This window comes from Balaenoptera physalus (genome assembly GCF_965194825.1).
Source record: "Balaenoptera physalus genome assembly, chromosome: 1".
NCBI lineage: Eukaryota > Metazoa > Chordata > Mammalia > Artiodactyla > Balaenopteridae > Balaenoptera > Balaenoptera physalus.
The window spans coordinates 87206487-87223947 of record NC_138882.1 but is presented as its reverse complement, the minus strand read 5'-3'; the positions used below and the strand labels follow the sequence as shown (position 1 = coordinate 87223947).

Genomic DNA, 17461 nt, shown 5'->3' with positions numbered 1-17461 from the left:
GAGAGACTGACTTTAACAAGCTTCATGGCCCCCACGCTGGAAATCCCATGTTCCTCCAGCTTCTTGGAAACGTCAAGGAGGAAGCAGAAGAGCTAAACTTTCAGTGCCAGGTACATCTCCTCTCTAATCAGCCTCATTATCACCCTGGGAAACCTAATCCCAACCTTCAATCATGTGACAAGGGATACCATGGACCCATGAGCATGAAACTTCTGGGCTAGATGCTGCTGGGAGTTAAGGATGAATAACTTTCTTACCTACCAAACTTCTGTAGGCTTCCTATCAGGGTATTTCACATGATACTCAATAAATTACAATTTTTTTGACATAAGTTGGGGAGCCAGGTACCAGCTGAATCCATCTGAGAAAGCTGAGTAGCTGACCAGCAGCAGCTGTCCTAGTCCCAGCCCAGGGGATTTAGCTAAACCTCACCCCATTCCTATGTCTTACTGGTGTCTGTAAGCAAAACAGGGGAAAGGGCCGGTCCTGAAGCTCATTCAGCGGCTCTGCTGCAGCTCGTGCACAGGCCCATCCTGGGTTCTGTCCACCAAGGTCTCCCAGAGCAGGAAGAAGGGGCAGTATGTGTGCACAAATGTGCAGCAAGGGAGGGGCCTGGACTTGAGAGACAAAGTCCCGGGAACTCCCAGGGCAGGAGGGCAGTGGTCACTGAGCTACTCTGCAATCCGCGTTTCAAGCATCTACTTAATTCCACGGTTTAAGTTCTATTCTAGCTGGAGGTCCTCTAGTCAGGTCTTTCTTTGAAGAACCTAGGGAGAGGGGCACTTTGAGGGAGAAGCCAAGCCGAACACTCTCCCAAGGCAACAACTGCTTTGGGCAGGGGTGGGAGGGAGAATTGAGGCAGTGAGGATGCTAGAGGCTATGGTGACTTACTGGTTCAATTTTTACTCATGAGCTGGGTGGGGAAGGAACAGCAGGCAGGATATTGGTTCCATGAGCCACGCTCCAGCTGACTCTCCTACAGACAGGACGGTCCTGACTCATTAACAGCCTTGGGGGAAGGGAGGTATATCATGACCTGCTCCTCTCTCCTACTCTGTAGGCTTGAGTCACTCAAACTGAGTCAGCTCCAAGGAGAAAAGCTTGAGGCCAAGAAGCTGACATCACACTCTATTAGGCTGAAAGGCCTGCTGGGGCTTACAGTGTGATATGCAGCATATTTCTCTGTACAAAGGTTATAGCCCTGAGAAGACAAAGCTGATCTACAAGTATCATTATGTGGGGTGTGGGGCTAGCAGCTAAATTACTGCCCCCCTGCACCCCCAACCCTACGCCAGAATATTTACCATTTGGTTACAACTGCAAAACTGCCTGAACAGAGTTCCCTGACTAGGCTGAGAGAAAGTGCTTTGAAGGAGTGGGCTTGGAGGGGTGGGGAATGGTGGGAGATGGAAGGAATCAGTGCTAGAGCCCTCTGAATGTAGGGAAGAGTGTAAAGGATTTCTCATTAAAAGAAAACAACCTTCTGCAAGATCTGGGCAGAGAAGAACTCTGTAGGGATACCCCAGGCAGGAAGAGACTTGTATGAGCACCTGGGCCTTTTCTCTGAGGCCTCTCTTCACCCTCCAGAGCTTCCCTACTGGTGGCAGGAGGGTAGGATTAAACTCCGAACCCACGGGAAAGCGAGAGATGGGGAGCGGTGTGTCTCTCCTTCTGGAGTCTCTGCTCAGACCTGAGATAATTATGTTTTGTTTTAGGAAGCTGTATACTTCCTCCTCACATGCAGGAATCAACATTTCCAGAGAGTCACAAGCTCCACCAAGAAACTGTTAGAACTAATAAATTCAGTAAAGTTTCAGGATACAAAATCAAGAGTCACAAAGTAAACAATTTCCTAGTTAATGCGATCTCCATACTACCTTGTAAGTTCCTGGAGTGAAGGACAGCATTTTATCCTACATCCTCCACTGCCTCTAGTGCAGGGTTCCACACAGTATACAAGCTCAAGAGCTATATGTTGAGTGAATAAATGTTGCATGACAGGGAGAAGGAGTATTAGAAAGAAAGAAAAACAATTCCCTTGGTATTTGGGAGACAAAGGTCTTGAAAGATGTATCCTCAAAATGCCAAAGGGGTTTGGAGAGACCTCTGTGCTGAAGACTCCAACACTTAGACTCCTGGTGACTCTCACTCTCACATTTCCTGAGGAGCCACAGTGGATTCAGGTGTCTCTTTCTGCCAGCATCAGATAACATGGGAGTGCCTGGGGACGTGGTATCTCCTTCCTTTCCTGGATCTACTGACCCAAGATAAAGGAGCCAGGTTGGGAAGAATGGCAGCTGGAGAAGCCAACCTAGAGGATTTAAGCACTCACAGAATAACTGTGTCTCAGCATCACCCCAAATCCCACCCTAGGCAGGAGTTAGATGCAAGGAAGAGGGACTGAGGACCAACACAGAGTAAGAAAAGCCAGAGGCCTCAGTTTTTCTGGTCCTAAGATGAGAACTACAAAATGCCTACAGAGAAAAGCCAAGAGGCACCAAGGGATTCACTTGCAGCTGCTCCCACTCATACTGATACAGGCTCCCTCTGATACCCCAAGAGGAGGAGCTCCCGAACACTTCACGACCTTAGTCCCACCGGCTCTGGATGATTCTTCTTGCTGTGCAACAGCCTCCCTTCATGACCCTGGGCTGCCCTGCCAAGCTCAACCAGAAATGAAAATGGTCTATTCTGGTTCTGAGAACACTTGGGCTCTGCCTGTGCATGGATGTGGAAACCTTCATGGCTAAGGCCTAGGCTGTTCTTCCCCATATGGACTCTGACAGCTGAGGCCTGGTCTGATATGCACTGGTTGAGAGACCTGGGGCAAATCATCTAACCGCTCTAAGCTGTTTCCTCAATGGTAAAATAATACCTGTCTCTTAGGGGTGTTGTGAGGATTAAATGTAAAGTATTTGACATGATGCTTGGCACGTAGTAAGTGCTCAATAAATGTTAGTACCTTTAGCTTCACTATTATTCTCATAATAAAATACCGAATTTCCAGAGAGACCAGGCTCTGTAGTCTCCCCTGCTCTTGCCTTTTCCCTTCCCTAGTCACTCTGACCTCTCTCTAGTTGAAAGAAGTCCCACTGTATCAAAAACGTGGGTGGGTTATGTGCCCCCACAGAGGCAGATGCCAGCAGAACTATATGCATTTTCCAACAATGCAAATTCCTCGTTCTTTTCTCCCTTCTTTCCTAGGCTAGGCTGGCAGCCAGGATGGGAGCGTGGCTGGTGGTGAGTCGGGGGTGGGGTGGGGACTGGGGCACCATTGTCTGGCTGGGACATCAGGTCACTGATACTACTGGTTGTCCACCGGGCAACTTCCCCTGCTATCTGTCCAGATATGGAATGAAAGGTGGGTATAACCTACTGATGTGCTTATCTCATCCCTGCTCTATATCCTAAATGGGATACCCTGACTGCTGCTTTCTCTTCTTTAGGTTTCAGGTCCTTGACTAGACACTGGGTATGCCCAAGATTTACTCTATTACCAGGACTGCTTCCCTCTTCCTTTTGTGCTTCTCCCAAATGATATGGGAAAAAGACAAGCAAGACATCCTTTCCCCCAAGGAAAGGCAGGTGGGAGGGCATTCTGCAGATGCCTCACTGATAGGGAATGAACCTTACCCTTATGTCAACAAACAGCAGGATCTTCAGGGAGTGGGCGAGAGGGATTATGAGGAGGAGTGGCTAGGAGAATGAAGCTGAGGTTCTACTTAACATCTCCCCTCCCCCAGCACACACAAAATTCACACACAGGGTCCCTTCTCCTCCCCCATGGTTGCTGCTCTGCGAGGTCCTGGTAGATAGCCCAGGTTTCAAGTCAGGCTGGGGAGGGTCTCTGCCACAGTTCTCAGTAAGAGAATGGCAGTGCAGTTTAGTAAAAACACATTGGACAGAGTCAGGAGTATCAGCCTTGCTGTTAGCTATATGACCTGAGGAAAGTCACTTTATCTCTCTGGGTCTCCGAGTTCTTCCTTTGTAAAATGAGGCAGCTGGAATACATGAATTCTAAGGTCTTTTTCCATTCTAACATTCCATGCTTTTATCGATGAAATGAAACAGAGGGACGGAGAGAAAAGGACAGAGTAACCCTATGTCAGACATCCTGTCTCCATGCCGCCTTGCTTACCCCTGGCCCTCCCGGGAATTTTACCTCATCCTCATTCTCCACTTTAGGATTGCTGGCTGTTCGTTTCAGGTTGCTGCTGAGACTTATGCTGGCGGTGGCATCTGACTTAGAGCGCTGGTGAGTCCTTTTAGAGGGAGACAGCCCTGTGTCAGGGGCTGGGCTCAAGGAGGGCAGCTCCCTCTTTCGGTGAGCTGGCTTCAGCTCATCTGAGAGGATCAGCTTCCGTAGCTTGGTCCCGCGGGAGTGTCGTTGAGTGGAAATGTGCATGTCTGAAGAGTAGGCCCCCAGCAACAGGGCACACTGGAGAGAAAAGTTAATGCTCTGGCGGCAACGGTGGACGATGTAGGGCTTGATGGCATCACCCACGTCCTCATCCATGTGAATGTACATGTTAAGCAACTGGGGCAGATAGAAGTCCACGTCCTCATTACGAAAGCAGAAGAGCCGGTTGCCGATGTACGCTTGCACCCCAGGCTCCTTGGAGTTATACAGGTATGAAATGGCCATGGAGATGTCAAATAGTTTTGACTCAAACAGCCTCAGCAGCCAAGACTGTTTGGCTGAGTTGTTCTGCCGCCGCCTTCTTGCTCCCTTGGCTGTGCCCGAGGCCACCGTGGCCCCCATCTCATCTTCCTCCTCCCTTATCTGGGAGGGTGGGTCGTCCAGGCAACGGATCTCACTGTCCACACCATCCCCATTGACCAACTCCAGTGGAGTGCCTCTGCTAGAGATGGCCACGCCTCCATGCAAAAGCTTGACTTTCTCCAGCACCTCCTGGCAGGCCTTCTGGGCCACCTCAGGGTCAATCACTGATAGTTCCCCGACCCCCTCCGTGATGACACTTAGCAAGGAGCCCCCATTGTTCCCTGATGGGCCAGGAGTGGGCTCAGAAGTTGGCTTCAGCGGGGCAGGCTCCACTACCGTGTCTCCCATGGCCACAGCCAGACTTCGAGCTTCCAGGCTACGGAAGGAAGGAGGGAGGGAGAAAGGAACAGAAAGGGAGACACGTACACACACTGGTTAGTGGTGCCATCCTCAGGTCTTCCCTTCACCATGAAATCTTCCCTGGCACCTCCTCTCTCTATGCCTTCCTGGACTCATTCAAAATCAGATGAAAAGTCCTCTCCTCCCAGGAAGCTTTCCCTGACTACCTCCCTCCACTTCTGATTGCTACGTTACTCTTCATTCCTTCTGCACTTAGTTACTCAGCTTAGCCTCTATTCTTAACTTGTATTTGCAGAATGCTGCTTTATATGTGTTTTGTTCATATAGGTTTACAAATTCTTCAGGTAGACTGGGAAGCAATTCTGGTTTTAATTCCCTTGTCCCCAACTCTTCAAATGCTTTTCTATCTCCATATCTCCCTTTAAATGCCTGCCAATAACCTTTTCCTTTTCCTCTTTGAACTGTATTTTCTTACTCATATAAGACTCCATACACTGGTCCTGAACATCTCACCTTTATTTAGTGTTAAAATCTGGATGTATTTTCCTAGTTACAGATACTTTCTTACCTTCCCTTTTAGACTCAAAGTTCCCAAGAAATAAGGCCCAGCAAATACCACACCAGGCTTCACTGAGAAGAAAAAGCTCTAAAACAACAATCATCCCTGCTGAAGTGTGCCATTTCTCTGTTCGTCTGACTTCATGACATCATTCTCCCTTTCTCAAGTGCTGTGGCAGCTGAAGGATAGTGGAAAAACTCCTGAACTTGGAGTCAAATAGGCTGAGGTTCAAAATCCTGGCTCTGCCATTATGAGATGTGTAAACTTATACAAACCACATATCTTCTGAGTTTCAGTTTCCTCAACTGCAAAATGGGAAAAACATATCTACTTCTTATTATTGCTGTGTAGAATAAATAACTTTATATGTGTAAAAGGATCTAACACAGTCCCTGGCACACAGTAGTACTTAACAAATGCTAGTTGAATCCTAATCACCTAAAAGGTTAGTAAACAATGCGTGTGCACACACACATGTTGTTTATAAGGGAAGTGAATTGCAGTTAATACTCGTTACTTGAGACTCTTCCAAAACAATTATCCCAACACTACTTTCCCCATTCTCATACACACACTCCAAGAACTGGAGGGGCTGTGAGAAGGCAAAAAGATATCAGGCTGGAACTCATGTGTCTAGAATGTCCAAAGAACAGGGAGGGGCAGGAAGCACATAACCAAGAATCCCTCTCTGGAGGCACTCTCAGAAGGAAAGTCAGTGAGAGAACACTGTTGATAAAAGCCATTGCTTTTCTAGAATGATTCTTCAGAGCCTCACCAAATCCAAATCAGGAGAATCAGTGCAGAACAGGAGGAAATTTCAAAGCAAGGACTGGGAGAGGCACACTGTTAATGCCAGCTCCGGAGTCTGGCTGCAGTCAGCAATGGACTCAGAGGCCTCTTCACAAAAATACAAATAGAGTGAATCTAAGACACACTCAAGAGCATGAGCAAGAGGAAGGCAGAAGCAGCTGTGGAGCTGGAATGCAGGTAATTTCCAACTGATAGTGACATCAGCTTTGACACTAGTCAACCTGGGTGCATATACTTTGGGTAAGTGGAAGGAGGCTCAAGATACAGATTCTCTAGTCACTCTGCAAAGCCACGGTTTCCACTGCCACTCTTCCAGTGCCTCTTCTTGCACCTCTGAAATGTTAAGACTCAAGGTTACCTTCATTTGCCCAACATTATATAGTACAGCTCCCTGACTCCTACCAGTCAACCACTAAAGTTTTGCAGGAAGACAGATGGGGAACTCAAGTTCTCAGAAAGCATCAAAAATGGCTACTTTGGTTTATCTTTCTCCCAACTCTGTCAAGCAAGAAGTTCAACCCCAGATTTAATTTCTTTGATGCAGTTTTGAGCTTGGGATCAGCAAAAAGGTGGCAACTCTTTCACTATGCCCTCTCACAAATTAGGCAGTGCCCTCTGAGCAGCAGAACCAGCATGGCTGCCTGTGCGGATCTGTCTCTACTCGCAACTATGGGCTGCACAGGAATAATAAGAATGAAGCTTTAGTCATTCCCTGCTGCACCTTTGTAGGACACTCTGCACCAGAGGGTCACTCAAATTCAACTGGGACCACTACCTTTTAGGTCTGCTTAGAAACTCACACAACAACCTCAATCACTTTATACAACCAACTCTTTTTTCTCAATCTCTCTAGGCTTGGCACATTTTTCTTTTTTCCTCTACTCCAGAGACTTCCAAGTCATCAAAAGCTCCTAAAAATCCACTTTTCAAAACTTTCAAGGGAAATGAAGTTCAGACATTCTCCACAAACAGCATCTCAGACTTCACTAGGAAACACAGAAGATTTGGAAATGGTCACAATTGGGATTATTACTGGCACCAGGAAGGAAGGAAAGGAGACCATCATTTTTTTTATTCCAGGGCTCAGTTAGAAATCCCACATCACAGTATTCAGGGGACTTCCCGCTGAAGAGAACAGGTCCCCAATTTGGCAGCCTCTACTCTCCAGGGAACAGACAATGTCAAGAGAAGGAGGAAAACCAAACTCCTCTCCGGTATAGGCAGCTCTGCCACTAGAAACTACCAAACTGGAGCTAGGCCTCCCTCCTGGCCTTTCTGAGCCTCAGGAACTGCCGGCATCTGAAGCAAGTCATGGGGAAAAGGAGGAGTTGAAGGAAATTTAGGTTGTTTTGGCAATTTAGGCAATAAGAAATAAAAAATGGATTCTCCCAAACCTAAGTCCAGAAATGGTCCTCAACATCAATTCATTCATTTTCAAATGCAAAGAAAATATAGCTTTGATAAGTAACTATTCTTTTTTTTTTTAAAACGGGCAGAGTACCCATCTTTTTTTTAATATATATTTACTATTTTTTTTTTAAATTTTTATTTATTTATTTTTATTTTTGGCTGTGTTGGGTCTTCGTTTCTGTGCGAGGGCTTTCTCTAGTTGCAGCGAGCCGGGGCCACTCTTCATCGCGGTGCGCGGGCCTCTCACTATCACGGCCTCTTTTGTTGTGGAGCACAGGCTCCAGACGCGCAGGCTCAGTAGTTGTGGCTCACGGGCCCAGCTGCTCCGTGGCATGTGGGATCTTCCCAGACCAGGGCTCGAACCCGTGTCCCCTGCATTGGCAGGCAGATTCTCAACCACTGCGCCACCAGGGAAGCCCCAGTTACTATTCTAAAGAGAGAGAAAGGACTAGAAAGCGAAAAAGGAAGAAACAGTTTCTGTATTCACCACCCTTCCCCTTATAAGTCAGAGAACAAGAAAAACACGAGAGAAGGAAATCCAAACCTTTAGTATCAAATGACTCCTATGGCTCTCAAGGACATTCAGAAAACTGAGGCTCCACATTTCACACTGGGAGCCTAAACTGGCCTTCCAGGGAGACTGGAAGGGAACTGAAGAGGCCGACCCCGCCCCGGACTAGCAACTGGCTTCTAGGAAAGGGGTGTGTGTGGGGGGTGGGGGGCATATTGACAACCGACTGGCTCCACACGTTATGTCTGGGCAATGCAGGGAATCTTCAGCTGAGCATCAGAGGGTTGTTCAGGGCAAAGCAGAGAACAGCAGCAGTGAGAGAGGACAGAGAGGGTACATATGCATGTGTTCTGTGACTGAGCATTTAAGTAAATGTCTGCAGAAGACTCTGGGGGGAGGGAATGCTATCACTTAACATGGCTTCCCGCCTCTCATCACCTCAAAAGATTCTAGGCAAACAACCCTCCATGGCCTCCGTTAAAAGACTTGGTGGATTGGTCTCTGGTAGGACAGGATATAAAGAGCCCCAAATCAATTTCCTCACTCAGTTAATCACCATTCCCTTCTTAAAATCTTTTTCCATGAACTAGATAAATACAATTGCTTCAGATCAATCCTCACGTTTTTATACGTTTCTGTATTTTCATAGAATGACCCTTAAGAGATCATCTAATTTAGTGCTCTGCCTCCAAGCAGAGAGGTGAGCTCAATTTTCCACTTCCTTTTAAAAGATCACTTTGAAAAAAAAAAAGACCCCTTTGAGATGGATCATGTGAATTGGAAAAAAGAGTAGTGGAGCCAATATCTTCATCCTACAAGGTAGATAGTTAAGAGAGGTTATTAAAAGTTAATGGAAAGAACAGAAGATTCAAATATGTTATTTAAAGTTACACAGGGGACTTCCCTGGTGGTGCAGTGGTTAAGAATCCGCCTGTCAATGCAGGGGCAGGGGTTCGAGCCCTGGTCTGGGAAGATCCCACATGCTGCAGAGCAACTATGCCCGTGTGCCACAACTACTGAGCCTGTGCTCTAGAGCCCGTGAACCACAACTACTTACTGAGCCTAAGTGCCACAACTACTGAAGCCTGCACGCCTAGAGCCCGTGCTCCGCAACAAGAGAAGCCACCGCAGTGAGAAGCCTGCACACCGCAACGAAGACCCAACGCAGCCAAAAAAAAAAAAAAGTTACACAGGCTTCCAGTAGAAATAAAAATGACAATATATAAGCAAGAGGTATGAATCTTCTAAAGCGCAATCTTCTTTTGTAACAATTAATAAACCAAGAAACAAAGGCACAAGCATTTTATCTAAGGTTATGGCAATAACTGTCAGAGAGAAACACTGAAATAATTAACACGTTAACTCTAGGAGTAGGGATGAAGGGAAAGAAAGTATTGATTTTCATCATAAACTCTTTAAGTACAATTGGATTTGTTCAAATGCATGTATGCCTTTAGTACTAATTTTTAAAAAGAAGTTGCTCTTCTAAAGAGACTCCTAATCATCCTAAGCTGCCTGTTCTGTGGTTGAGAATTTCCTCCTCACGTCTCAAGGTTTAACTCAAACCTTTCTTTAAGGAGGTCTGAGCTCACCTTTCCCCCTTAACCTTAACGGTAAAAATGGAGATTGAGTACAACCTTCTCCTTGTAGAAACAAAGAGCCGAGCAGCCAAACAGGCTCAAGCCCTACCAGGAACCAGGTAAACACTTACCCAAGGCCCCAAGGCAGGGTGGCATCAGGGGAGAGGGCATTCTCAAGCTACCAACAGGAGGGTAGGGAGAGCAGTGGTCTCTGGGTAGTTAAGTCAATATTGAATCAGGCTGAGAATTCTGTTCAGGGCTATAGAGCTGGTATAAGCAGATTCCAGCCAGACAGCCCAAGCCAGCTCTGGGAGCCCCTGCTGTAACAGACAGATGGCAAAGAAAGCAACCTGTACACTCACCTCTCTCTGAATTGTTCCTTCCTGCTGCAAGCTTCAAATGCACTTGAACTAGGCCCTCTCTTGTCTCATGCCAGTTACTGAGAGGTCCCTCTCAAACTTCTTCCCCAAATCAAAGAATCTCAATTTGCTGCTTTAGATGGCATTCAACAAACATGTTCTCATGCAATGTGGACCCAGCTCTGAGAAGGAAGCAGGGAAACTAGGGGAAATATGACTTCTCTTTGGGGGTGCTTCCAAGGAGTGAAGCTGCTCCTAAAAAGGGGAATTATGAGATTGGACACTGGCTAACGAGGAGGGAGACAAAGGGAGAAGTGGGATGAGGTAGCATGATTACTTTCAAACAGGCCTAGAGTAGGAAGATGAATGGAACTTCATATGCCCTCTTCGCTATCGCAGGCCAAGAGACATGGCATACAAGGAAGCAACTAGTTTCCTAAGTCCTAACTCACTCCAAGTTTTCTTTTCCAGCCAGTTTCTTCAAAGGACTTTCCCACAAACATACTTTCCATCTACAGAATCCGGAGTTATGGTTCAAGTATAAGAGGAACAGCAAAGGTGGTCAGCAACTTACAGCTGTGGCGGAAAAAAGCAAGGCAGATGAAAGAAGCTGGCCTGGAGCTTGTCTTTCAAACTGATTTACTCCCATGGTTGTAAGACTAGAAAGGCCCAACAGAGAGACCAGAATGAAAGAAAATTCTCAGAACAACTAAATCACTACTCATAAATACCTTGTGTCTGAGGAACCCAGAATGTTTTGTAAACAAATAATTAAGTCTAATTTTTTCCCCCAACCCACATCCTGCTATAAGCCTATTACTACACTGATGCCTACAGAGTGGACCATTTTCCCAAAAAAAGTCACTCTAAAGGTCAAGTGAGGAAGTCACATGCTGAACTCAGGAGTCCTGATTCTGAATATACAAGCTCTTTCCATTGTCTCATGTTCCTTTTCCCAGTTACCCCCTGACCAACCCCACTCCAGGCCTAAACTCTTAAGGAATCAACCAAAACCATTCTAGTGAAGCCACAGACAGTAAACTGATTCCTCTTAGGAGTGGGAGGAGACTCTATTCTGTGATCCCTTTAAGACAAGCCTAAAATTAAATAATCCAAAACAAAATTTCTCACAACCTCATTCAGTTTCCATGCAGGACTGTTCGTTCCTCCAACAAAGTGCAGTCTGATAGGAACTTCTTTTAAACTTGCTCCATCCTTCAGAAACACCCTTCTGTCCAGAGAAAAGCCTGAGACAGCTGAGGCTCCCTCTCCTCCCAACACATTTTCTTCTTAGCTCAAGGTTTAGCTGATCCAGAAATCAGTGTTATGTAAAGGTAAAGAGTATGACAGAGAACACGTAAAGACCATAAGGAAAACAGAACCAAGTGTCACAAGGATCAGCAAAACCCTTTAAACTCGAGGGAGGTGTCGAAGTTGGAAATCCTGAATGGGAAGGGGCACTGTCAGATCTCTCTTCTACAGGAACAAACTTCCAGAGGTTGGGGGAATTGAGGAAGGGTAGAGGGAAGCTAAAGAAAGTTACAGGAATCATAAAGCACTCCAGAGAAGAAGGGTAAGGCTTAAGGTCAAAGGAGACTGTAAGTAGTACTTTGGGAATGATGGTGAGAGCCTAGATGCCTTAAGGAGAAGGGAATAGACAATTCTTGGAAGCCAGGAGCTGGGTGGGTGGCTGGCAGTGAGGTAACGGAATCCGAAGCAGCAGAGGAAGAGAGGGCCACAATCTTTAGATCAGGGAAAAGGGAACCCAGTGCTGGGGTGGCATAGAGACATCGGAGGAAAGGGACAAAATAGGAAAAGGGGTAAAGGCGGAGGCCATGGGAAAGATTCGGGGCTGGAGCACAGACAACGAGGAAAGACAAACAAGGATGGACATTATAAAAGGCGTCGTGATGTGGAAAGGGTTGACGACTTAAAATAATTTGGGACGGAGGCAACAGGGATAAGAGTGAGGGAGGGGGGAATCCCCGGGCAGAGGGAGGAGCTAAACAGAAGAGGAAGCCAAAAAGCAGAGGAGGACCCCAGGCTTGGGAAGAAAGGGTGGAGAAGGAACCCGGGGTGCAGCTGCCACCGGGAGGGCAGTTTTGTAGTCAAACCCAGGTGTGGGGGCGGGGGACGCTGTGCGGGGCAGGGTGGGAGAGGGGCCCCTTCACACACAGAGCAGGGGGCACTCACGGGGTAGGAGCAGCTCACCTCCGGGGGACCCCGGCGGAGGGGGTGCGGGCGGTCGGGGTCGGGCTGCCGACACCGCCGCCTCAGCAGCAGCGGCGGCTCCCGGGTTCCATTGGCCGCCTGCGCTTCCCTGACAGCGGCCGCGGCGGCTGCACCAGGCCCCGGCTGCCAGGGCTGCCCTCGGCGCCGCCTGAGGGGGCCTTCGCGCTGCCTCACTTTCGACCGGGCCTCACAACTTTCTCTTCCTCCCTCGCACAACCAAGACCAAAAAAAAAAAAAAAAAAAAAAAAAATCCCCAGCTGGTCTCGATTTTTCTTCTGAGTTCAGGCCCTTCTTCGTGGGCTATGCTTTCTTGCTTCTCCGACGCTCAGGACCCTACCGATCCCATAGTAATCTAGGGAGTCGGGTGAGCTGCCTGGGACATGCCTGTTCAGAAATAGAGAAGGGGGCGGGGAAGAGAGATTTGGCAGCTGGGGAGGGAGGAGAAGACGGAGGGAGGAGCTTACGGGTGGGAGGAGGGGCCAATCTTTGGGAGGCGGGCCTAAGAGGCAGCGTTTGCGAGGCTAAGGAAGCCGAAAGGGAAGTAAAATTTGCTGGATAAGGGGAAGGGGCTCCCGACCTAGAGCAGTGAGCGGCAGTGTGGCAGGTGGGCGTGGGTGCCCTGTTAGAGGAGTGCAGACTTATCGCGTACTTAAGTAAGCACAGGAGCATGCAAATTATATGTAAATGAGCCCGTTCGGCTTAGCAACCGAGTTACCGTAATTGCAATCAATGGCTTTCCCCCTCCGTTATTCCACTCGACTTCCTTAGTAAATCAGGTCAGGGGATGGACGCTGGGGATCCAGCTGGACAGCAGAAAGACAAAGGGCAGGCGGGGAAGATAGTCACCTTCACTATCCTTTTCCTACTCATCTTTAAGGACGATGCCAAGATTACGCCCCTTATCGCTTGGGGAATGGCGCGGTCCAACCGCGTCAGTCTTTCGCCGTTAGCGGCGCGACTCGAGGCGGCGGTTCTGCCTCCGAGGTCACCACCTGCCTGGGCAGCCTTTGGCCTCCAGCCTCCGGACCTCGATCCAGCCAGGGAGGGGCTGGACAGGGCCAGGTCGGGAGAGGTGAGTGAAATGACAAAAGCGTGGAGGGCATAATCACTCCTTCCAAACAAAACAAAACCATATAAAACTAAACAAATAAAAAATATGCCCCGCAAATGGACTTCTGGTGTTGGTTTTGTGTATTTATCAGATAGCTTATTGATTAGGAACCCTTTACATCAGAACCTCTGTCCCAACCCTCATAGGGCCTTACTTAATATTCTACACTGGGGCTAGTTGTTTGAGCCCAGATCCTGGATGCCACCTTCCCTGCCACTTAAAGGCTGTTTGATTTGGAATGACTGATTTAACCTCTGTGAACCTCCGTTTCTATGTCTGCAAAGTGGATCCAAGAATATTGACACTTTACAGGGTTTTGTGAGGATTAAAAGAGAGTACAGGTTACTACTATACATAGTACTATATTACTATTATTGGGACAATAATATAGGATAGATGACGAAAGGAAAGAGGGCCACTGCTTCAGTGTTTGGGAGGCCGAATAAAGATTAATAGCTTGAAAATACCTCTGTAAAACATGCAGTATGTACAAAAGTAGAACAAATGGGGTACCTGATTGCTGAAGGAACACATTGTTAATACAGAAGGCCACTCTGTATATGATGAATGAATGAATGAATGAAAGGTTTCTCAAAAATACTGTGAGCCAGCACAAAGAAAAGTTGCTAGAAATGATCCAGCCAAAGAAAAAAGAGGAGAGAGCATCCTGAAGGGAATTTGCTCGTATCATGGGAGGACAAGTTGATAAGCTAGGTTAAATCAGGAGTACAGTAATGAAAGATGAGCAGAGAAAGAGGCCATGAGTGCCAAAGATAGTTTAAATTTGTCACCGCTCATCTGGAGTGGGGAATCACCAGTCCATCTGTCAGGCCTAGCAGCTCTTGGCCAGCTCCCAGTCAGCTGTCTGGCAAGTACGGAGAGGTGATGACCCTGCTTTACCCTAGAGTTTAAAATGTCACACATCCATCCCCTCAAGGGATAGGGATCCCAAGGGCTGTAAGCCGGCTTTTTGAAACATTGTAAAAAGAGATGTGACCACCTTACTTTTTATAGTAGGAAGTTTTTTATTTTCCAGTAACATCTCTGTTCAAACTTCAAGTAGGAACTTTTTGTAGCTACAGCAGTTATAAGTCCTTTATTAACTGAGACCCAGCCCCACCCCATACACACACACACACCTTATTATTAGGTAGAAGATTTTGTTTCAAGTTTTCTGTGTTTATAGCTCTAAGGGCTCTTATGTGTAAATTTCTGTGCATCTCTTTATGACTTTGTCTTTCTGCCTTCTTTTGGAATTTTCTTTGTTTCCCTCTATTTCTGGGTCTCCAACCTCCTCTAGTCTGAGTTCCTCAAGGCAGGAAAGGATTTATCTTTGTATCCTAGCTGTATCCTTAGTTTCTACCACAGGAAAAAATGTTAATATTTGTTGATACAGCAACAGATTGAATGCAGAAGCAGATACGAGAATCCAGTCAAGCATTAGAGATTTCCAAAAATGCAGAACAGGGCCAATTGTCTGATTGTTTGTTGTCGTAGTTGTTCTGGGAAAATAGTTATCTTTCTTAAATGAATTAATAAAATAAGAATATTTACAAACAGATGTTTTGACTAAATTATTCCCCTCCCTTCCTGTTTGCTTTTCTTCTTTTCTCCTGTCTCCTTAATTGTCAGATTATAAAACTGAATGCTATTCTGTTTCCCATATTTAATTTAAAAGCATAACATTTATAATATTCTCTAAAATTCCTCACCACACTGAAACTATTTTTTAGATTCTCTTTCGATAGAAAAAAAAGCACCACTTACCTCTATCTTAGGTCCCAGGAAGCTGCTACAGGTATAGATGGTTGTTCATGGATGACCCACGTACATGGTGACCCTATAGGAACCCCATACTGTCATGTATGCACGTGAAGCCTCTTACTTTGGTGGGAAAGCATGTACGCATGTGGCACCTTGGGGTGTGAGGGCAGGAAAGTACCAACAGGGTCAAGGAATGTCATTTATTTATTTAAATGTCATCAAACTGGGGAAAGAAGTTGGCTTCTTCATCAAAAGTTGGTAAAACTAGAGGACCCAGCTCCAGTTATATTTTAAACACCCCTATGGTTAAAGAAATTATAAAGAGTAACTTTTCTCCTGAACCATAGATATTATGGGCTTTTTTTCAGAGAAAAGAAAAAGAAGCTACTAGCAGTTATTGCTTGGGGGCTCCTACTGTGTATGAATACAAACGTTACCTCATTTATTCCTCACTAAAACCCTGTGAAAGAGATTTTATTTTATGGAGACTGAGCTTCAGAATGGTTAAGTCATTGTTTTTTGAAACTGTTTTACTTCAACCCACAATAAGAAATAGATTTTATAATCAGGACCACTGAAGAGCACATAGACATGTCTTCACTGAAATAAAAGTTTCATGAAACAATACTTACCCTTACTATAGGCAATGCATGCTGATATTTTCTATTCTATTTTATTTCACTTCTTAAAAACACTGTTTTGCATCCTGCTAAATCAGTTTCACAACCCACTAATGAGTCGTGATCTATTTTTGATTCCAGTTTGAAAAAACTGGACTAAGTGTTCAAAATCATATGGAAACTGGTAAAGCTAAGATTTGAACTGAATTCATGCTCTTTCCAGTAAGCAAATGCCTCTTCATGAACATTTCTTAAGAAATACTGCGTTATATATATATATATATATATATATATATATATATATATATATATATATATATATGTTAAGATTAGCTTTACCTCATAGGATACAGCCAGCAGTATGATCCTAGACAAAGGACTTAGGCCTACTGATGAACCACAACATGAGACAAAACACTTAGACAAATATATAATGACATTAATTCCTCTGTTTAGCATGTGGTATTTGCTTTGATTTTATTAAGAAAATTGATTGTTGCCCACAAAAATAAACAATAAATTCATTTATTTGAGGCCATAGACTAAACATACTGAGTTTGACTTGGTTTAATAGCAAAAGATTATTTCAAATTTTAGTAAATTATAAATTACCTCTAACAATTTATAATAGGGCTAAAATGAAAAAAGACAACAATGGGAGTGGGGAACAGGGTATTGGGGAGAGAATAGGGAATGGTACAGAGGAAGCAGTAGACAGTCCCCAAAACCTTAGTTTAGCCCTTCATCTAATAAACTGAAGATTGCCTGAACTACAGAAGAGTAACTTGTTTCATGTTAGATTTTTAAAATAGGGTAAAGATTTAAAATAGGCTACTTAAAAGCCCCTTAATATTCATGTAAATCTCAAAATCATCCAGTGGTCTGGACTCCCAAAGTGAATGGATACATCCCCAAACCCAATCATGGTGAGGGCAATATTTCTTTGGATGCTTCTATCTATTCTAGCACCAGTGGTTTATCTTTCCATATGCCTATGATCTCTAACATGTCAGCAGCCTGGTCCAGTCCCTCATCTCCTCCCACATGGATAATGGCAACAGCTGCCTGGCTGGTTCTATTTGACTTCAGTTCCTCCATCCTCTAATGCAGACTTCATACCTTTCATTCATTCATTCATTCATTCATTCAATCAACGGATAACTTTCAACCATTCATTCAATGTTTGTGTGTTCTTCTTCCAGTTTCTCACTCTTGTCCACACACATCCCTTCTGCCAGGTAGGTCTCTTTACTGGGTTGTACTGCCATGTCTTTGCTCACGTCCCTTATCCCCAAACCCCTGCTTTTCCTGGAATGCCCTCCTCTTTTTTACCTATTTAAGCTCTACTTACCTTAAAGGCTTAACTCAAGCCTACCTTTTCCATGAAGCCTTCCCAAATTACTCAATCTCTTTGAATTTACA

General features: G+C 45.6%; 1 protein-coding gene across 7 annotated transcripts in view; it reads right to left on the bottom strand.

Moving 5' to 3' along the window:
* PI4KB (phosphatidylinositol 4-kinase beta) overlaps positions 1-13463 on the bottom strand; it is a 29307-nt gene extending 15844 nt beyond the window's left edge. The window contains exons 1-4 of one of the 7 annotated variants that reach the window (XM_082474337.1): positions 13260-13426; positions 12524-12928; positions 10316-10494; positions 4163-5099 (exon numbers count right to left, since the gene is read on the bottom strand). In XM_082474337.1, coding sequence (XP_082330463.1) covers positions 4163-5071 — 909 coding nt within the window. In that variant the 5' untranslated portion in view covers positions 5072-5099; positions 10316-10494; positions 12524-12928; positions 13260-13426. Of the gene's footprint in view, positions 1-4162; positions 5100-10315; positions 10495-12505; positions 12939-13259 lie in introns of those variants that run through there. The other 6 variants (XM_082474340.1, XM_082474338.1, XM_082474335.1 and 3 more) reach the window with 6 other exon arrangements.
* Between the last annotated feature and the right edge of the window lie 3998 nt (positions 13464-17461).